Below are 23,135 nucleotides of genomic sequence, written 5' to 3' on the forward strand. Positions count from 1 at the left end.
TATTTTAATATTGACGATAAATTATCATTGAACTTTATCATTGCGTTTTGCTAATTATCTGCGGCTCAGTTTGCAATATCGTTATGGCCCACATGTTGGGGAGGGCTGTAGTACAGCGTGTGTGAGGATGAAAAGGTGTAATTGGCCTGGTGCATTTAGGCCTGATCCTGATTATGCAACAACAGCTCCTGACACCATATAAGGGAGCACTCGCACACGGTGTGTGTGTGTGTGTGTGTGTGTGTGTGTGTGTGTGTGTGTGTGTGTGTGTGTGTGTGTATGCGCAGGTCGGTGTAGCCTCATCACACACACATGAGAGAGTGCATTCACACCAGGTTCAATTGGAATAATGATAAGATCAGTGGGCAGATGAAAAGACTCTTGTTCTATCAGGCCTAATGGCGTAAAAGCACTCCCCCTCTCGCTACATTATTCCAGCTTCACTTTCCTATTGTAAAAAGAAGAAAAGAAGGCAGACAAAAACAGTACATGTCAGGTCGGTCTGACCTGGACTGTGACAATTCTTCACGGTATACTGAAATTAGTGAAATACTGCTTCTATAAGGGACACATTGCACAGATGCATCAGACTCTGGGATGGTGAGGCGAGCCTTCTCTGCATTAAGCAACAAACCTGCAGGTCATTAGCATTAAACTTAAATGTCATCCTGTTTTCCACCTGGCATTGCTTAGATTTAAGGCTGCTTTGTGAGATAATGAGCTAGTCGTTTTTATGGTAGGTACCCTATACAGTAGGTCATGTCCACAGCACAGGCTACTAGTAATGGACCAAAGAAGGCTAAACCGTTAGCAAGGCGTAGCTCTTTGTCAACTATTGATGTATCGACTCCTTACTCAATACCTGCGAACTCCAACAGCCCACTACTAGCAAAAAAGCCTGTTACCATACAATTTATTAATGAAAATATGATACATGAATGTACTGCATTCTTATTTAATGCAGTGTACTGTATGTGCTTCTATTCACTAATAGCTGCTGCTCTGTATGGTCGGTTATGGGTGTGTCGCATACGAGGGACCTGCGGCATAAACAGCCAGAGCATCTCTGACCTTGGATGACCATTTTGTACTCTGCCAAAATGGTCATCTAAGGTCATCGCTACACGTCACGCACGCGTGGACGTGGAGTGTGGCGGCTTAGAGATGGCCAATGGCAAGAACAGCATGGGGGCGCTGGCGTGGTCATCTAAGGCCATCGCTACGCGCAAGCGCGGAGCGTGTGGCTTAGAATGTGCATGTGTAATGCATGTATGCTGTGTATACAAGTGTGTAAATGTGTGCATGCGTGCGTGAGTGTGTGCATGTGTGTGTGCCTGCTGTGCCTACAATAATTATTACAGGCACCGATATGGACGAGAGGTTGTTTGCCCACATCACAGATTATGTGAGTGCAGTCACACCAGGTCCACTTGAAATGATGATAAAATCAGTGGACAGATGAAAAGGGACTGGTTCTATCAGGCTTAATGGAGTAAAATCTGTTTTCCTCTCTCTTTCTCTGGCTCAGATTCACTATGTTGGGAGTCAGATGGCAGAGAGAGAGAGAGAGAGACAAGAGAGAGAAATGAATAGAATAGAAAACTGACAGGAAACACTGACGTGTGTGTGTGTGTGTGTGTGTGTCTTATACAGTATGTACGCATAGTTTCCATCGTATTGTTATTCCATAGGGAAAAAAGGCAAAGAAGAAGAAGATGGGGGACAACGACAAGGAAATCTTTTACATCAAAATCTACATATCTCTGCTCATGACCATTTGACCATTTTTACATGTTTATTTCTATTTACAGTGTGTCAATTCTGATAATGACATTTCAGTCAGACGACTCTTAAGAGTGCATTTAGAATATATATTTATTGAGCATAATTGAGCATAGATATATGAAGCATAGTTTGGCGTCAGGGCTCTGTCCCTGTTCATTCCCTGTAACATTAACATTTTAGTTCAATTATAAGCCAAGTAGAATTACATGGAATAATGAATAAGACCCCCATGCAACAGAGCCTGGATACAGGTGGATGCTGGGGAGGCGGTGTGATTTGCAAAAACGTCATGAGCAAAACGCTCTGATCAGGTAAAGAGTGCATGAGACTAGACACCTGATCAGGTAGGCGCGCTCACGAGTTGCCTTCCTGAACTAGCTCCGCAGGCTTCGCATCGTTATGTATCTCCTGTATCATGTTATATCACAAACATGTTGTTTACTAGTTGTCTAGTCAAGGCCAGAGCATTTTGTCCACATCACAATATGGTTCTTCTGGTGGTCATGCACTGAGGGGAAGACACGCTGTGAGTGCTGGATCCAACCGCTGGGCATGCGTCAGTGTCTACAGTCTACAGTGTATCGCCACAGGCCTCCTCCACGTCCTCCACCTCCCATTCCTCTCCCATGTCTGCATTCATGTCGGCATGGGCGGACAGACTTTCTTCTTCTATCTCCACCATGCAGAAGTAGCGGCTCCTCTGCAGGCGCTTGTGAGGCTGCACGGTGTCCCTCGTGAGCTGCTCTCCATACACTAGGTCAGCCTTCTTCTCCCCCTTGAGGCAGAGAGCCACTCCTGGGCTTCGTTCTGCAGTGTAGTCGGGGCAGGTGGCAAACCCATGGCGACACGGTGGCCATGCAGCGAGCCTCAGACGACACGCCTTGAGGTCGTCTGTTACTCTCAGACAGTGCCCTGGTAAAGGTCAATGTGTCCCACATGGTCCTGCCACGATACATCAACAGGCTAAGCGTGGGTTATGTAGCCGCCGTCTAACTCGGTGGGTCGTCGCATACATCTCTATAAAGCTGTAGAGTCGGCCTGACTGAAAGTAAATAGGAATGAATGAACCATTGTACGCGCTTTGAGTATAGGCATAGTGCATAGAAAAGCGCTATATTCATTATTATTATTATTATTATTATAAACGAACGGTGACCTTTTGAGCTTCGTCCACACTTCCTTCATGCTGTGCAGCGACGCACATGCACGCCAGTTCCACTCTACTCTCCATGATGTCAGTACTAGTACTTAAGTTGCTACATCCTTTTCTCAGGCTCCATTGCTTTCAATGAAACAAATGAACGTCAGGTGATTCCTTTTAATGCAATGAGAACGTGGGCATCGGGTGATACATAATGAAGTTCAGTTCACTGATCATTGAGTTAACAATTAGCATGCTGTGTTAGCTGTGTTGTCTGCTTCCTCCTGACATCAGTATGCTTGAAATTGAGCACTCATGTGACGGTGATGTCATGGCAAACTCCAGATGAAATTTGAAATGTATTCAGAGTTTTGTTTGTAATGTTTGGCAAAATGATGTAATGCAGATTTGTACAATAGTACTGCTTACGCTTCAGCCGTCGGAAATCGGGTTGGTTTGTTTATAAAAGGATAGTTTACAGGAATTGAAGCACTTTATACCAGGAGCTCAACGAAAAGACGTGCACCTAGCTCAGAGCCATAACCACGCCCCCCTGTAATGCAGATTTGTAGTTTGAAAACATGAAACGGAAACTATATGGTATATCTTTTGAGGACATTAATTCATACGGAGAAATTTGCCAAAATCAATTGACAACTGAGTTTCTCTGGATATGAGCAAATGCTAAATGCCTTAATTAGGGGTTGTCCCTAGTATCAATATTATACCCATATCATGATATTAGACTGGTTATTTAGATTTTCTGTGATTTTGAATATTGTACTATTGTTATGGCATACGCGTTAATATAAAAACCGATATCGGAAGATACTCAAAATGGGATCGGGAGGAAGAAAATTGTGATCGGTATAGCCTTTGTAAAATGTAAATTGACAATGATGAATGAATGGACTGGATTGAGAAAGAGCTTTGAAAATGTATCAATGGACACAAAGAGAGAGAAACATATAGAGCTACAGAGAGAGAGTGTGATTTCAGTAAAAGCCTGCTCAATGTAGTGAGTCTAGTGACGAGGGACTTCCAGGAGTGTGCGCGATGACAGGCCTCACTGTGTGACAACAATGCGGGCGCTATGCTTCTGTGCCTTCACGAGAAAATAACAAGATTTCATCTGATTTCTGCAGACTATGTTATTCTCTCTCTCTCCCTCGTGAGTGTAAAGATGAAAGGTAGATATATATATTGGGGGAGGAATTGGGCTGATGGAAGGTTGTGGAAGGGGGTAGAGAGCGAGAGAGAGAGACGGTGAGAGAAGTGAGAGAGGACTCAAGTTGGTAATTAAATTTGAAGCGAAATCCCAGAGACCCACGCAATCTCTGTGCAGCGACAGAGGACAAGGGGAGAAGCAGGAATCTGGCCCCAGCCAAGGACACGCACACACACACACGCACACACACACACACACACACACACACACACACACACACACACACACACACACACACACACACACACACACACACACTGACTGCACGCAGGCGCACGCACTGCACGCACATGCACTGCACACACACACAGGGGAGAAGCAGGAATCTGGCCCCAGTCAAAGACACACACACACACACACACACACACACACACACACACACACACATGCAGAAAACACTGGGCACTGAGGAAAAACCTCACACATCACATGAACAAGCACATAATACACACACTGACACACGCGCACACACACACACACACACGCGGACATATGCTGTGCACTTTTTCCAGATAGAAACGCACAGGACGGACACAAGCGCACGGCACGCACCCACGCATGATAAGAGAGCTGTAGAGAGGAGTGGGGAGAGATAAGGGATGACAGCGAGGAGCAGCCGAGCAAGGGGGTCAGTGCTCCTCCTTAGACACTGTAGGGGAGGGAGGGAGGGAGGGAGGGTTGGGAGGGAGGGAGGGAGGGAGGGTTGGGAGGGCGGGTTGGGAGGAAGGGAGGGAGGTTTGGGAGGGCGGGTTGGGAGGGAGGGAGGGAGGGTTGGGGAACAAAAGGAGGGGCAGTTGTCGGTGGGACAGCGAAGGGCAAAGAGGAGAGAAACGAGGAAGGAATGGAGGCAGCGAACGGCGAGGAACAAATAGGCTGAGAGACGAGATAGGGCCCATCCTGATCATATATCGAAATATTGTGATATGGCATGGTGTCTTTTCTTGGTTTTAATCATTTACGCCCTATTTTATTCTTTCAAACGTGAGAGAGAGATCAGCAATTTTTGAAAATGTTTGGGAAGATATTTTCAGAATCAGAATTTATTATCAAACCACAGGTAACAAAAGTGGGTGAAATGTATTTTTGTGCAGTTCCCATCATGTCATTTTTATTCCAAGAAAAACAAAGAAAGGGAAAGGGGGTGGTGGGGGGGGGTGATGTAAGGAGATCAACGCAGGAAAAGAAAGAAAGTTTTAAGAAAGTTTGGTTGTACCTGTCACCTGAAAGAAACAGTACAACCAAAGGGTCTTTAGTAGGGATGCACCGAAAGGGAAATTCTTGGCTGAAACCGAATTAATTGCATACACTATATATTTGGTGATGTATTTTCTGCCTATTCGGGCCGAAACCGAATAGGCCAAAAATGCCGAATATTTTCTGCGGCTTAATATTCGGTGCATCACTAATAAAAAGTGATTAGGAGGGGGTTGTGGGGGTTGGTGTACTGTAAGGTACTGTTTCCAGCAAATGTGAAAAACACACAAAGAATATCCACGGGCCCTCGAGCAAAATTGAAGACGGGATACAAATAGAACACCGTGGAGAGGGTTAAACGACAACGCTCTCTCTCTCTCTCTCTCCCTGCGTCTCTGTCGCCCTCTCGCTCCTTCCCTCGTTCCCTTTCTCTCTCTCGCCCACTCTCCCTGCTCTCTCTCTCTCTCTCTCTGCGTGTCTCCCTGTCTGTCTGTTCTGTTTTGCTGTGTTCTGCCCAGAGGGTCAAATAAACATATCTGTATCTCAGAAGCTCTTCTCATACCGCCCCCCCCCCCCCCTCCCAAAAAACAGAACTACCAGGCGAGAAATCCATGCAAATGCATCAGACCTCCCATACATGCAAATACATGACTATACAACTCGAGCAAATGCACATCATGATTCAGCTTCTTTTTTTGATGACATGGAAGTCTGAATGAGCATTATCTCCCTCTCAGCTTTAAAGTGTCTCTCTCTCCTATACCAGTGGTGGAAAGTAACTGTACTTTTACTTCTACTCTACTATACATCTCGGATCCAAATATTGTACTTTTACTCCCCTACATTTAAGAGCTTGTAGATTGGCTATTTTCAAAACTTTGAAAGCTTGGAATTTGACATTCTGCATGAGTACTTTTTCTCTTGGTACTTTAAGCACATTTTGATGCCAATACTTTTGTACTTTTACTAAAATACATTTTCAATAGTAATAGAAATAGAGTATTTCTACATTGCAGTATTGATACTTTTACTTAAAGGTTCCATGACATCCATTTTCATTTAGGTTTTTCTTTTAGGTTGTATACGACCTCAATTACACCCACTCAACCTGAACCTGAACATTCAGTGGATTTTCTGTGGTCTGGGGTTTTCTCTGTGTGTTCTGAAGCCTTTTGTGACATCTGCTGGCAAATTGTTATATTATGGGATCAGAGCACTTGTTTGAACCAGAAAACGCATCTGAAACTGAATGTTAAAAGTTCAGGGTTTTTTTTTGGGTGCAATTGAGCTAAAAAAAATAATTTTTAATTTCACGATCCCACAAAACATTAGAGTACTTTTCCATCACTGCTGTAGATACAAGAACTCTTCCACAGGGACCGTACCTATGTTCCCTCAGCCCTATGTTCCCTCGGGTCCGCGTCAATATGCCGACGGTCCGATCGACAACCTACCTCAAACCCTCACCCTAACCCTAACCTCCCCCGGGGCAGACACCTAAACCTAATCACCCACGCTCTCCCGACCCCCAGCGCACCTCGGACCAATGCTCCTTCTGAGGGAACATAGGGCTGAGGGAACATAGGGCTGAGGGAACATAGGTATGACCCCCTTCCACAAACCATCAGCCAGTATAACATCCAGGTTTAAAATTCAGGTCTTTTGCATGCACTTTTATATTAGCAAACTATCAAAATGTTTTTTTTATTTAAATGTACTGCCTCAATGTTTTATTATGATGATGTGGTGTATTCTGTTGTTTTCACAGTGGATTTATGGTGTTTTTATGTCTGGAGTGCGGGACCACATGAATTTCCCCCGTGCGGGATAATAAAGTTGATCTGAATTTAAATGTGAATGTCTAACTCTAAACACTTGCAGACACGCCAGAATCTGTGAAATGAAAGAAAATATTATTGTGTGACATACTTTAGTCTAGTGAACTGTACTCTGTCTAACATGATTTGTCTCATTACTCCAAGGATGTTTAACCACCGGTGGAAAGTAACAAAGTACATTTACTTAGGGCAGCAGTGGCTGGAAATTAGGTATGGATGTAGAAAAGTGTCAAGTGTGATAGGAAAGTATCAGCATGAATGAAAAGATGTACAAGACGGTGGCGAGACCAGCTATGTCGTATGGTTTAGACGAGACAGTCGCACTGAGGAAAAGACAGGAAGCAGAGCTGGAGGTAGCAGAGACTAAAATGTTGAGGTTCTCTCTGGGAGTAACGAGGATGGATAGGATCAGGAACGAGTACATCAGAGGGACACAGCGCATGTCAGATGTTTTGGAGATAAAGCCAAAAAGGCCAGACTGAGCTGGTTTGGACATGCGTACAGATGAGGGATAGTGAGTATTATCGTTAGAAGGATGTTGAGGTTGGAAACTACCAATAGAGGAAGACCAAAGAGAAGATGTACAGTATGGATGTAGTGAAAGAGGACATGAAGTTAGTTGGTGTGTGAGAGAAGAGGAGGCAGAGGACAGGGTGAGATGGAGGCAGATGATTCGCTGTGGCGACCCCTGAAGGGAAAAGCCCAAAGGAAAAGAAGACTTAGTGCGGCAGTGACAGTGGTTCAGGGGTAGAGTGGCCGGTAGAGCGGATTGTACTTTTACTGCTACATTTATTTGAAAACTTTAGTTGCTAAATACTTTGATTATTGTTACAAAACATACATTAACACCCTGACTGAGCGGCATAAACGGAGGTCTCCGTCCTTTCAAATAGTAACACTCAGGACGGAGATTAATCACAGGACGGAATGTTATTGATATCATAACCGAGCGCACCGCTGCGGCTCCACAGGCTGGGAGCGCCTGTTGGGCAACATTCGATGTCATTTTCAAGCTCACAATGTGTTGCGATGCGACGCAAAATTGTGAGCTTGTAGATTTGCTATTTTCAAAAGATTATTACACACTTGAAAACTTGCCAATGCCAATACTTTTGTATTTTTCCTCAAGTACAGACTTTTACTTGATACCTTTACTTAAGTAAAAAAAAAAAGTGAGTACTTTTTCCCACCACTGACGAACCCTAGATAGCGTCGGTCTATTCTGGGGCAAAAACATTAGGCCAAAATACCCCCCCGCCCGTCTACAAGCTCACAACACAACCCATTCCCAATGTGACATTGCCATTGTCAACAACGTGTATGGGAGCTTAAGAGGTTAATTCAATGAGGCTGGGAGTCTATATGTAACCTAATGATGTAGGAGCCGGGATCACATCTTATCACTTCACACACCGATAGCTTTTAACTGACCCAGCGTTTGACCCCGGTCCAGTCACGCTAGCACCACACACGCAACAATGCACACACACACAGACGTTGTGTTCAGGAGGACTAGAGGCACATTCATGTGCCTCTAATTGGGATCCCTTTATTAAACGTAAGCGTAACCATGAATATAAACAGACACAAACACATTATCACATGGCTCCCCTTGCACTCCTGTTACGCAGTGGCACACACATGCACGAGCACGCGTGCGCACACACACTCACACAAGCCCACGCATGCACGCATGCACAAGCCCACACATGCACACACGGACGCGCGCACACGCAACACACACACACACACACGAAGGCACACACACACACGCAACACGCGCACACACACACACATGCACGCACACACACACACGACATGCACGCACTCATGTAAAACCAGGCAAGCCGCCCAATTACAAAACACATTGTTTTCTACAACTCAAGGTGATGAAAAGCAGCTTAGAGAGAGGAGCTTTGTGGCTCAGCTGTCCATATCGCTGTCCTCCAGGACCAACAACACTTACCCCGGTGTCTGGATAGACTGTCCAGCCCAACTCTGAGGTAGACTCTGTTGTGTCCAGCAACATCACTAGGAGAGACGAGAGACAGAGAGAGAATTTAAACTTTTTTTTTTAATTTTCAAAAATGGCAAATCTCTATAAGCTCGACAATGTTTTGCGTCCCAAAACATTGTTGTGATGCAACAATTTGACCTGCTGTGATGACATGCTATGTTCCACTATTCTCCGTAGAACAAAGGATATACGGGGCTTAAGAAGACAAGTGGTTACATAAATTCCAGTTGAACATTTACTGTGCTATTACAGTAACAGCGAAGAAATTATTTAAGACATTGTCTTAACCTTTACTCATCCAGGGAAAACTCTGAATATAGATGCTCTTCTTTAACACATACACACGCACGCTCGCACACACGCATACGCACACACGCACGCGCACACACACACACACACACACACACACACACACACACACACACACACACACACACACACACACACAGGGATTTACGCATTCCCACATGGGAGCTGTCTAATACAATCGTTCTTCTATACGCTCGCTGAACACAGCAGATTTTTCTTTGCAACACAGTTGTATGAAGTACACTTATTTCCTTTCGAAGCTACTCCTCCACTGCTAGAAGCCAGTTTTCCATATTATAGCTCACTTTGTTGCATGACTGTGTCGCTCTCTGAACAAAATCTAAATCTAATTAAGTTAGTGTACATTTTGTCTTTAGAAGCTAGCCCTCCAATTTTACCTTCACAGTAGAAGTGAACTTATCACTTATCACTTACAGTATATTATATTGTACTGTACATGCAATACCACTTTTCCACTCAGTGAATTGTGATCAAATGTGACCTAATTTATTTTGGATTTACTGAAAGACTCTGCTCATTTATCCTACAGCACCTATTGGAAGACCCTTATTGTCAATCATTTTACAGTGAATGTTGTTATAAGGAAAAGAACAGGATGACCATTATTGGGTGGGGGATTGGATTGGATTTGCTGTGGAGGATCCGGGATCCCCCTCTGGTCATTCTGTGTTTTATCCCTGGCTCCGGTCTGACTGAATTAAATACATGCATTTCCTTTTGAGAAAAAACAAGACTGTCTGATATGTTTGATATTTACGTTAGGCCTGACGTCGAAATAAAAAAAAAAGTCTTCTGAAAGAATATATATTCAAAGAGTTGTGCCGCATTTTCACGATGTTTAAAAAATAGCTAAAAGTATAACATAATGCTTAGTTAAAACACCAAAAGGGGTTCCCGCCCAGAATGGCTTAACAATACAATAAAATACTTACGTTAACCACGTGACTATTTTGGGCTTAAATTGGCAAGTTCTATGTTTGTTCTTATCACGAAGTAAGCTACAGTATAACACGCATACTTACGACGTGGTCTTTTTTACAAAATATCAAACCCACATCATCTTCCGTTTCTATGAGCTATATTATTTTTCCAGTCGGATTTAGATGCAGCAAGGTGCTTCAAAACGCCTTGGAGCTAGCTGACAGTGTGTGAAGTATAACTGACACATGGCATCTTCCCACACAAAGCCGTCAGCTCTCCAAATCTCCATTAGCATTCAGAAAACACTGGTGGGCCGTCATCCCTCAGTCTGCACACAGCGCACTCTGCGCCAAGCACCGTCTCAAGGAGATGGTGATTGAACGCTGTCCAATAGGGCGGATGAATGTTTGCCGTACTTTGACAGGAAGCGATGGATATGGAGCACGCGCGCACATACGCACACATGCACACACGCACACAGTTATACACACACACACCAGAGACGGAGAGCATGGTTTTCTACATGAGTCACACAGTCTCACAGATGGGAGTTCATGTCTCGTTCCATCAAGCGGAATGCTAATCAGCTAACCTAGTTAGTACGGTGGTTTAGCGCGCATGGCGTGCACGAGCCCATGAGGCACACGCTCACGTAACCATATGCTCCGGCTCAGAATGATCATACATTTAAACATACTACAATACCCAAACGTGTGTGTGTGTGTGTGTGTGTGTGTGTGTGCATGTGCGCTTGCGTGCATGCACATACAAATCTTGCAGTATGCCAGTGTGTAGGCTACACGTGCACAGTTTGCACACACACACACACACACACACACACACACACACACACACACACACACACACACATACATACACAGTTACACACCAGTTCACACACGCACAAAGTGCAGAAGGCTGAGGGCCCTATTACAGCGATGAAGCGGAATCCATCCAATGTTTACACAAATGAATAATTTCTACGAGTTTTCCATACAACTTTCATGTGTTCATTTCAATTTAATCTCAGACGATCATCCTCCACGTGTGCATACATGATGAGTGTGTCTTTGCGTGCGTGCGTGCAGTGCGTGCACGCTCTATTCCTCCTGACAGTGTGTGAGAGACAATTCCACACAAATAATCACCATGAGACATGATGGGATATGAAAAGGTGCCGTGGTGCCGTCGACCTATGACCTATTCAAGATCTCTCATTTCTCCATCTCTGCTTGTCTCTCTCTTTCTCTCTGTCAAGTGCTGTCTGCGCTCTCTGTCTGCATCTCTATTATATCTGCTTCTCATGATCGTCTCTTCCCTCTGTTCTCTCTCTCTCGCCCTCACTGCCCTCTCTGTTACTGTGCGTCCTCTCTCTCTCTTTTCAATCCAACTGTTATAGTCTTGTCTATGCAATCTTGTTCTCTACACGCACGCACGCACGCTCGCACGCACATGCGCACACACTGTAATTAATCTCTACAAATCTTGTTTGTAAAAGCAGGAATCCGATATTATTTGTGGCTTATCACATCAAATCCACCAACGTCACAACCCTCTGTCTGTCCTCCTCCTTCTCTCTCCTTCATCCCTCCATCCATCCATCTATCCCTTCATCCCTCCATCCCTCCATCCATCCATCTATCCCTCCATCCCTCCATCCATCCATCCCTCCATCCATCCATCTATCTGTCTGTCCATCCATCACTCCCTCCCTCCGGCTCGGTCGTGAACAGATTTCTTTTTAGGATTATGTTCACAGATGGAAACCCCCCACAAAGCTGTCTTTCAATCCTTCATCTTCCCATCCTGCCTTTTCTGAGCAACATGTCCCCCACCCACCCCCACCCACGCCCACGCCTAACCATCTCTCCTCTTCTCACATGCCTCTGTCATTATATCATGCACCTCCTCATCCACCTCACTGTGTTCCTCTCCTCCACCTCATGTGTTCCTCTCCGGCACAGAAATATGGAACATGTTGAGTAGTATCACTCCTACTAGTTGCCGGAAGTCTCGCTCGCTCGCTCTCGCACACACACACGCACACACGCACACACAGCACACAGCAGGTGCTCTCAGTGTGAGCAGCTCAGGGTAAAGCCTGTAGTAGCGTATCATGTTTGGATGGCTTGGCAGACACGGAGTCATCGATCTGATATAACAATGAAAATGATGAACCCCCATAGAGTCCAAGGGACTGAAGAAGAACATGCAAAGATTAAGACACACGGAAGGTATACTATATGCATATTATGAAGCCAAATGGAACGTCTATAGATTTTCCAGTATGTACATTTCCCAGTGGAGTGGTGAATATAACATTTTCCTTTCCCAGTGGAGCTGAATAATATTACATTTTCCAGTCGGTCCATCTTTTGATTTCCTGTGGGCATGGTGAATCACACATTTCCCATGCTAAAGGGAGCATAGATCCAACCATTATAGACATGCATAGAGGTTATACATTTTTAATACGGTTAATTGTAAGCATGGATTACCTTTTTTAAATTATCTAAAATCACACCAAGGGACATGTGGTGTACAGTAGGTGTACTGTAGGTGGTACATGTCTGAAATGTCAAAGGAATCTGAAATGTACACATGACAGAAATATCCTGTGTTAATTCAACCGCGAGAGTGTCAAAATGTGCCCTTACCGGTCCATTTGGCTTCGGTGAATAATAGCCATGGTAACCACTCATGGTTCATGAGTGGTTTTAAGATTAAGCATGCTGTGTTTTCTATCAAGTCATTATCATACACTGCAACCAAACTAAAGCTTTGTGGGGAGGTGCAAAACGGGCCAAATGAAAGTTTTCAAAACAATTTGACACAGAATTTTCTCCATTTCTTCTATTACCGTTTCTTTCTTTTTTGTCCCCCCTGGCCGTATCTCTCTCCCTCCTCCTCTGCTCCCCCTCCCCCACTAACTCTGATAATTCCAAAGCAATTATTGCGCACATTCATCTACTGTTCTACATTAGTACATGCACGTCCGTCAGACAACCTATGTATGATGTATTCTGACCTCATTAAGAGCAGCCCTATTAATAATTACATGCGCGCATGCAGGCACGCACACACGTGCACATGCACGCACGCACGCATGCACACACATGTATGTATGTACGTACTGTATGTATGTATGCTGGATAGTATGTCATCTTAAATTCAATTAACCTTTTGGGGCACAGTCATACATAAATGATTTTTTTTTTCTTTCAAAAACCTTCCCTTGCCATTAATATTTACCATGTCCGGGGGACCTGGAAGTCGCAGGCCACTACATGGCCCCTGGGTGCTCTGCGAGGGACTGATGAGAGCCGCGCTCTCCTCGGAGAGACGTCCATGAATGTCTCGTTGCGTGACATTACAACACTGAATAATGGAGGAGGGCAAGCATGGCAGAGTGCCATGTGACACACACCTTTACAGGAATATAGTTCGATATATGAAATTCAAACGCAACCAAGTCTTATGGGGTTTTGGAGGAGTCGATGGTTATCGATAAGATAGGGCTGCGGCATACGTTTGTAGTTTTTATTTATTTATCCACTTCCAACCTGGCATTTTGAGACAGAGCTAAATGGACTATGTCCGATAGGTCCCGTCCGTCGACCGGCGGTCCGAATCCGGCGACGGGCGGTTGAACCGATGGAGCCTAAACACTCATCACCAAGTTTGCTCACTAAAAGGCCATTTTACTCATAGGTCTACTCTTAACAGCGGCGAGAGCCCATCAATGAACAGAACGTGCAGGCAGCACCACTGCGTGTTGTCCATCTGGCAGTCAGGGTATAGAGCGTCGCAGTCCCTCCCCCTTTCAGAACTACGAGTGGCCCAGGAAATGAATCTCAATGCATTTTCCTCATAGACTTTTCAGAAAGTATTTATTTAAAGACGTTTACGCCGCGGACAAAGCCAGCTCTTGTCGTGACCAATCATGACAACAAACACAATTTTTCGGGCCAAACAAAGAATTAGAAAGTAGAAAAGAAGGTTACAACACTTTTTTTTTGTTGTTTTTCTTCTTTGTAATTATTTGTTTGGTCCAAAATATTGTGTGTACTGTGTCGTCATGATTTGTCACGACAAGAGTTGGCTTCGTACGACGCTTAAAAGGTCTTTAAATAAATACTTTCTGAAAAGTCTATGAGGAAAATGCATTGAGATTCATTTCCTGGGCCACTCGTTGTTCTGAAAGGGGGAGGGACTGCGACGCTCTATAGAGGGAGTGGGACACTCAAAGTTTGTCCCCAAGCAGATCGGAAAACTGCTGAGTCTGAGATCGCGGCCTGAGTGCTTTCATGGCCTCCCCCCTTTCTGCTTAGTTCCTTCACTCTCTCTCTCTTCTCTCTTTCTTCCTCTCTTTCCATTCTTGTTCCATTTCTACTGTACTCTCAAGCGCTAGTCAATATACATTCTCTCTTTCCACTGTACCTCCATCAGCCCCTGTCCCTGTCAGCCCCTCTCTCTCTATCTCTCTCTCTGTATTATTCATCAATAAAGTGACAGCAGGACCCAGACATCTCTGTACAGCCTTAAATAAGGAGGTACACGCTGTTCCATTATTGATGCCGGTTACCGCTGGCTCTACTGTTTGTTTGGCGAAGAAAGGTATGTCACACCAGAGAGCAAGGGCTTGAAGAGAGAGAGAGAGGAGAGATGGAGCGAGTGACAAAGACAAAAATAGATAGTAGATTATCATGGCGGGGTGGAACTGGAAGATGCATAATGGGTACAATTGAATGCACATACTGTACAGTACATGGGAATCTTTCAAAACTTTATTCTTTATTCTAACTCTCTCTTTTTATTTGGACTGTATCCTCTTGGCGAGAAAGATGTAAAAAGATGATATAAGCAACTATAGGCCTACTGTATAATATTGTCCGTTGGAAGCCTTGTATGTCTAAACTAAAAGCACTACTTTTCAGGCCCGCGGGACCATTATGACTGGCCCACCAATGAAAATCTAAAAAAAAGAAGAAAAAAAAATCTGGAAAATGAAATAAAAATAAATAAATCTGAATGAAGTTATCTTTAATTACATTATTATAAGTAATACTATTAGAGTTGTACTATTACTCGAACGAAAATAAAAGCTTGGGGGGGGGGGGGGGGGAGATGCAATGCAAATGAAAGACATATACTGTGTATCCCTATTCCCTGACATAATTTTATAGCTAAACGGACAGAATTCTATTTTATTTGAATGATGAAACCCAGCTGCCATTAATAGTTGGAAATGGAAATGGAAATTGCGGAAATTGAGGAAATGGAAATTGCGGAAATGGTAATTGCGGAAATTGCGGAAATGGAAATTGAGGAAATTGCGGAAATGGTAATTGCGGAAATTGCTCTTCACTTATAGCTATCTATTTTCAGGTAGATTGTTTTATTTTACTCAGTCAGCCATATCACTACTCATTTTTTTTCATGAAAAAGGTCATAGCTGGGTAATCTATTTTCAGGCAAATTGTGTTTATTGTATTTTATTTTACTCAGCCATAACAATTTATTTTCTGTTAACCAACTTGCTGGCTGGCAGGCAGGCAGACAGCTACTCATAGACAGGCAGACAGACAGACAGCTACTCATGGAGAATTGGACAGGCAGGCAGTCAGACAGCTACTCATAGACAGGCAGACAGACAGCTACTCATGGAGAATTGGACAGGCAGGCAGACAGCTACTCATGGACAATTGGACAGGCAGGAAGGCAGACAGCTACTCATAGACAGACAGACAGCTACTCATGGACAATTGGACAGGCAGGAAGGCAGACAGCTACTCATAGAGACATAGACAGACAGACAGCTACTCATAGACAATTGGGCAGGCAGGCAGACAGCTACTCATAGACAGACAGACAGCTACTCATGGACAATTGGACAGGCAGGAAGGCAGACAGCTACTCATAGACAGGCAGACAGACAGCTACTCATGGACAATTAGGCAGGCAGGCAGGCAGACAGCTACTCATAGACAGGCAGACAGACAGCTACTCATGGACAATTAGGCAGGCAGGCAGACAGCTACTCAGACAGGCAGACAGACAGCTACTCATGGACAATTGGACAGGCAGGCAGGCAGACAGACAGCTACTCATAGACAGGCAGGCAGACAGCTACTCATAGACAGGCAGACAGTAAGACAGCTACTCATTGACAGACAGACAAATAACTACTCATGGACAGACAGACAGGCAGGCAGGCAGGCAGGCAGGCAAAGAGCTACTCATGTTATGTTATTATGTTATTATAACAGCTACTCATGTTATGTGCAATAATTTGTGAAGTTATGGAAACAGCTCTTTGTGTTTATGCAAGAAAATGTAACACATTTATTTATTTACATATTGTGTGCATGCACATTGTACTTTGATACATTTTGCGAAAATAAAGCAATTGAAAGAGAGACGTTATCAAGTATCATTAATGTTGTAATTTTATCTACTGGCCCCTGGCCCCTTGCCATTTTTGTAATGTGGCCCACAGGTAAATCTATTTGAGTATCCCTGCTGTAGTGTAGCTATTATTTAGTCATAAGCTCTCGTAAAAATCCACAGACTTAACAACTTTCAATCTAGCCGTCCCTACTGTATGCTGGGCATGACATTATTATAGTTGACAAAAGTAGCGAAAATAGTATATTTCAATGTTGGTTTTGGCTCTCTTTCTTTCTGTACTGGATGGGAGCAAGATGTTGAAAGAAATCAGAATGATCTGCCAGACCATTATCTGGAGGTGATCAGTTCACGGTTAAAGGAATATTTGAACACAAGGGCGAGATGGGATCGCTTGTTATTGTTATCCAGATATTCACATATTTTAAGCTACGGTGTAAAATGGAGGTGTTAATGCATTTATGCACACGGGGAGCGTGTCTATCATCGCTATACGTTTACACTGGCAGCGCAAATTGGCCAATTTTGCCCTATCCAGATTGGAATCAGATTGTCTTTAAAAACAAAGCAAAGAGAACAAAAACAAAATGGGTTTTTGAACCGCATTAACCCTGTGGTTCATTGAAATGCAATTCAAATCTGATCTCTAAACATGCATCTCAGTCTGGACACTCGACACTGAAGCCTGATTTAGGCTTCGTGTCAATGACAGTGTCTAGCAGAAAATATATCAGCTATTTTCTGCAAGCAACACCAGCATTGCTCACGACACAGTCACAGATGTCGTTATATCACCACAGCAACCAAGGCAGATACTGTATGTCAACACTATGAATACACACATCTGATCTGATCATTTGCAAATGGCAGCACGGCTGTGTGTGGACACAGTCAGTCCTAAAGATCCCATTTGAGAAACAAATCATATTTGCCTGCGCAGTCTGAACAAAATGTCAATCCATCTCTGTGAGCCCATCATTCACTCATTCACTGTTGTCTCTGTTCCAATGTGGTGGTGAGCCAGCCGGGTGCTCTGGCATAGAGGTGACCTGCATTAGTCTGTCCCCTTCACAGCTGCAGTGATTGCCCTTTGTGACCCACTCTGCCTCCCTCATCCATCCATCTCTCTCTCTCTCTCTCTCTCTCTCTCTCTCTCTCTCTCACACACACACACTAGGGGTGCAACGGTTTTCAACCGAAAACCGAACCGTTCGGTTCCACATACACGGTTCAATGCGCTCTAATGAACCGCGCTATTTCGGTTTGCATTAATTAATTTATTACAGCTGCGAAGAATGTATTTCTCGGTCACACACTGGCCTACTTAGAAGTCTAGCACTCTATCGGTCACACACCGTCCTACTAAGAAGTCTAGCACTCTTTCGGTCACAGAAGTGTAGCACTCTGTCGGCCCACCCCCTACACACACACACACACACACACACAGAGAGAGAGACGGCATGATGAGGAGAATCCAGCACTCGTCTTTAAACGTCGTTCTTGGAATAATTATTGATCGTCATACACAGAGACACACACAGCGGAGTAACCTCGCGCCAACAGGCTTCTAAGCACGGTCGTTGTAAGTTTGTTCAGATCTGATTCTGCATCTGCACTCGCTGTTTGAGTGCTAATTAAGAGGGAGAGTGAGAGCAAAAACAACCCGCAGCAGGACATTCATTCCGTCAGAAAAGTACCAACAAAATACTCCCATGTCCAATCCATGACTGTAGATAGAAGCCCTTCTTCTAATAATATAAGCATAATATCCTTAAATCCTCATGTAGACTTATTGTAAACTTTTGTAGGCTATTTTTCTGAGACACGACGCATTCACTGTGAATGACTCCCCTCCCAGGAGACACTCTCCTCTCCTCTTTCCTGCATGTGCCCCGTGTGAGCGCATAGGTGCATTTATTTCCCCTTAAAAATAATGATGAGGCACATTAAAATAGCAATATAAGGTTTTTTTCCCCCTTTAAAATAATGAAAAGGCAGAAATGCCTAATAAAAGAATATATGCTAAAAAAAGAGAAGAAAAGAAAATGCTATAAATAAACTTTTTTGAGTGGTGCAAGCCACTGCCTGGCTGGCTGGCTGGGTATGAGCATGAAAACAGCGTGGTTGTTTTTCACCACCTGTGCACAACCTAACACACACGCACATTATTAACTGTATATATGATGATTTCGTGTGTGCCAGTACAGTGACACTAGTACAGTACAGTACAGTAGAGGGTACAGTAGGGCGCGTTCCTGGGGATCACTTCACAAGGGGGTATTTTTTTTTACTGTACCGAAACCGAACCGAAACCGTGGCCCCCATACCGAGGTTCGAACCGAACCGTGGTCTAACTGAACCGTTGCACCCCTAACACACACACACACACACACACACACACTCAATCTCATCTCTCCCTCTCTCACTGCCTCTCTCACTAATAACGCGTAGTGTGATGTGACGCTCTCCAGTGCTAAGTGTTTAGCGCTTCGTCTTCCATGTTGCGGCTCCTTGAAAGCACATGTAGACTATACACTTTAGCCACACTTTCCCGGCAATGGTGTCCCACCAGTGCTCGACAAAGCATTTTAGCGTTAATATTAATGTGGAGCTGGAGGTGTGTGGTGTTTGAGTGTATAATCTGTATATGGCTTGACAGTTGACACCTCGTGTAGAATGCCCCGCCAAACATAACACACCTGCGAAAAAGGCACGGAATTGTGCGTTGGCACTGAGCCACCACAAATGCCTTGGCAAGGGTCCAAATTACAGGTACACATACTGCAGGCATGTGCTCACACACACACACACACACACACACATACACAGTTACATTTGCGCACACACAGTGCATTACAGACACAGCTTTAACGCACATTATTTATGTCATTGGTTCTCAAACAGTGGTCCAAGGACCACCAGTGGTCCAGTCGGTCCCCGGTTAAATGATGGAAAGTTGGTATAACCAAATGGACCATCTTTAACTCCCGAGAGTAATAATATTGTCTGCATTACTTGATTTCCAAGAAGTCTACACAATTAGAGAATGTAGAAGAATTGTTATTTTGATCATTTTTTGCCTGTTATCTCTCCTAATAGTAACAACGTCAATTCTGCATGGAATTGTATCCAAACCAAACAAAATATTCTACGTTTTGGGTCTGAGAGGCTGAATCTCATCAAATGGTGATCTGTGGCTCAAATGCTGAATAGATAATGGACCCTGATATGAACAAGGTTGAAAACCACTAGTTTACTGTATGTGTATAATGTACAGATAGCAGTACAGACACACGCTAACAATAGCAGACGCATTTAGACACGTCTGTGTTGATTAATAGGTTACAGTATGTGATCAATGAGAAACCTGCAGCAATGTCGCTCTGAACTCTCCTTCCCATTAGTCTTGTGCAATATTGGGTACTTTACTACTTATTCATGTCTATGTTCTGTGTGGCCTAGCCTTTGTGTTGCCTAAGCCGCTGGTATGTGAATTTCTGTGTGTGCGTGTGTGTGTGTGTGTGTGTGTGTGTGTGTGTGTGTGTCTGCGCGCACGCAAATATATCACATAATAGCCTACACAAATGCATGCAGGGGCACACGCACACACACACGCACATCGGGGAGGGGGGGTGTTGTAATGTAGAGCAATAGTAAGGAACAGAATAGCAAGTTTTCAGGTTCAACCCCCTGATTCTCCTGCCTGCGCGTCGAAGTGTCCTTGAGCAAGACACACTGAACTGCTCCCATGGTACAGTAGCTTGCATGGTTTCCTGTGTGTGTGTGTGTGTGTGTGTGTGTGTGTGTGTGTGTGTGTGTGTGTGTGTGTGTGTGTGTGTGTGTGCATGTGTCTTAGCCTGGATCCAGACCATAGACCCCGCCCACTCTCTGAGTGGACTACTGGCCTAGTGCGTAGTGTGTGGAAGGAACACGTTATTCCAAATCCCCTCCATCAGGCGCCCCGGGTTGACCAGGGGGGGGGGGGGAAGTGGCATAGAGACCTGGATTTTCCATTTACACACACATTCAATCAAACCATACAGGAAAGGCTGTCCTTTCCGTTTGAGGCAGTGAGCGGCGGTCGCCGTGTGTTTGTCTGTTGTTGTCAGCGCATCCGACTTCCTTCTGTCCTCCTCCTCCACCCCGCCAGCCAGCCAGCCAGCCCATAACAGGCTCCAGATGTTGATGTTGATGATGATACAGTCAGCCAAGGACGTGGCCGACCCCAAAAACCATCGCTACAGAACAACCACAGACGGAGAGAGAGAGAGAGAGAGAGAGAGAGAGAGAGAGAGAGAGATGCACACAGAGGGAGAGAGACGCATGATGGATGGAGGAAGGAGATGAGAGGAGAAGGAGGGCGAGGACAGAGGAACGGGGATTAACGCAATTCCCGAAATAAGCTCGCGCACGTCAAAGGGAGTTATCAAAACTTTCCCTGCGGTTCAGTGGAATGGAAGCGCTTGCCCTGGTAGCCGTGGTGAATGACAGAGCATGACACGATTCTTCACCGAACAGGCAGCGACAAGAAAAGGTTGTGTAGGAGGCCGACACTAAGTAGTATACTGTATGATTTAACCCATTTTGGGCGGGAGCCCCTTTTGGTGTTAGCATTGTTATGCTTTAGCTATTGAAAAATAGCAGATCTACAAGCTCATAGATATAATGAGCTTGTAGGTCTGCTATTTTTGAAAAATCAATTTTTAGAATCTGATCTCAGGTCAGAGTGGGTTAAACGTACTTAAAGCACCGGTATCTCGTGCATTCAGAAAGCTTGCGTGTTGCTTTAGCGTCGATGCATGCGCCGTGGGCTTGTAGATCATCTATATTCAGTGTGCGACACGGCACGCATATATAGGGCTAAAGTGGTTAATGTATGTTTTATGAAAATGAAAATCTACAAAGTAACTATAGTACCGGTAACTAAAGTTTAAAATAAACGTAGTGGAGTAAAGTACAATATTTGCATCTGAGATGTAGTGGAGTAGAAGTTAAAGTATTGGAAGTTGGAATTACTCATGTAAATTACAAATACCTCTTGAGTACAGTACTTATTACTTAAGTAAATGAAAACGTGCAAAAGAACGTGATCAGGACACATACCCTTGTATCAACATTATCCATATCATGATAGTGTTTTATAAAAAATATTAATATCGGGAAATCGGGAAAAATCGGCATCGGCAGATACTCAAAATCAAATGATCGGAATCGGAGCGGGAGCAAAGAAACCTGATCGGGACATCCCTAGTAAATGTACTTAGTTACTTTCCACCACTGTAGTACAGTATAAATCAGGCATACTGTACGCTTGGCAGCGCTCTCTGAGGTTCAGTCCGTTCAGAGGCTGCGGTCCTCCAGCTATGTTCCATCTTCTCACCTCATCTCTCAGACGCTTCAAGACGTCTGTGCTGGGAGGACAGATCATCTGGCTTCAAACGTAGCATCTCAGACGGATTCTGACACAGAACTGCCCATAAAAGAGCACATCTAAGGAGGGGAAGGAGCGATTGTTCATCGCTCAATGTTGGCCCCCGACTTCATTTTAGGCTTAGGAAGGTCTTTAATGCATAGTCCTCATGTCAGCATAACTGGCGCCAATTGTTTCTGACGCATAGTACTTCACGGGGAGTGAATAAAATATGTTCTTTTTTTCATACTCGGTTCTCAGAGAGTTCTTGATATCACGTCTATACAATTTCACATATCCATTCACGCTGTCCATTTGGGTCCACTGTCACTATTCTGAGGCAAACGTTTGGTGAAAATTGCTGATCTAAAAGATCTCGACACATCTCAACTAAGCTATTTTCGGCATAGATATTTTGGTGTTCAGGGAAAAAAGGAGGGGGGCTTATAGGGTTAAGAGTTCAATGAACACTGAGGATTTTACTGTATGCCCATCTTGCAGTTTGGTTGTGATGAGCTGCAGTTCACGGCCTCCCTCCCTCCACACACACACAGGCACACATTATCTGGGACAATATCTGCCGCTGCCCTGACTGAGTCGGGACAGAAAGTCTTGGCTGCCTGTCACCTCAGGGAAGGCTCAAACCCACCGAGGCTCCAAACCCTCGTGTCACAAAATGCCAGACCTGTGAATCATTTGTGGAAAGGGCGCCTGTGCTGGCCCAGTCCTCCCGCTGGCACAGGCAGAAAGCATGAATCCATAGTGAGGGACACGGAACACTTTTTACTTTATAACTATTCAAGTAACATTTTAAAAAGCCCAAACAAACAGGGCCCGGGTCTTAGTGTCAACGGTTGCGGTGG

The 23,135-nt window shown here is 44.4% G+C and overlaps 1 protein-coding gene across 2 annotated transcripts in view; it reads right to left on the reverse strand.

The window, feature by feature from the left end:
• Positions 1 to 23,135, reverse strand: part of ephb6 (eph receptor B6) — a gene marked incomplete at its 5' end in the record, with an annotated part of 76,526 nt that overhangs the window by 49,129 nt on the left and 4,262 nt on the right. For both annotated transcript variants that reach the window (XM_080768118.1, XM_080768117.1), the window contains one exon: positions 9,153 to 9,217. In XM_080768118.1, the coding sequence (XP_080624244.1) occupies positions 9,153 to 9,217 (65 nt within the window). The remainder of the gene's footprint in view (positions 1 to 9,152; positions 9,218 to 23,135) is intronic.

The sequence above is a fragment of the Protomyctophum bolini genome, assembly GCF_963924005.1.
Source record: "Protomyctophum bolini genome assembly, chromosome: 7".
Classification (NCBI taxonomy): domain Eukaryota; kingdom Metazoa; phylum Chordata; class Actinopteri; order Myctophiformes; family Myctophidae; genus Protomyctophum; species Protomyctophum bolini.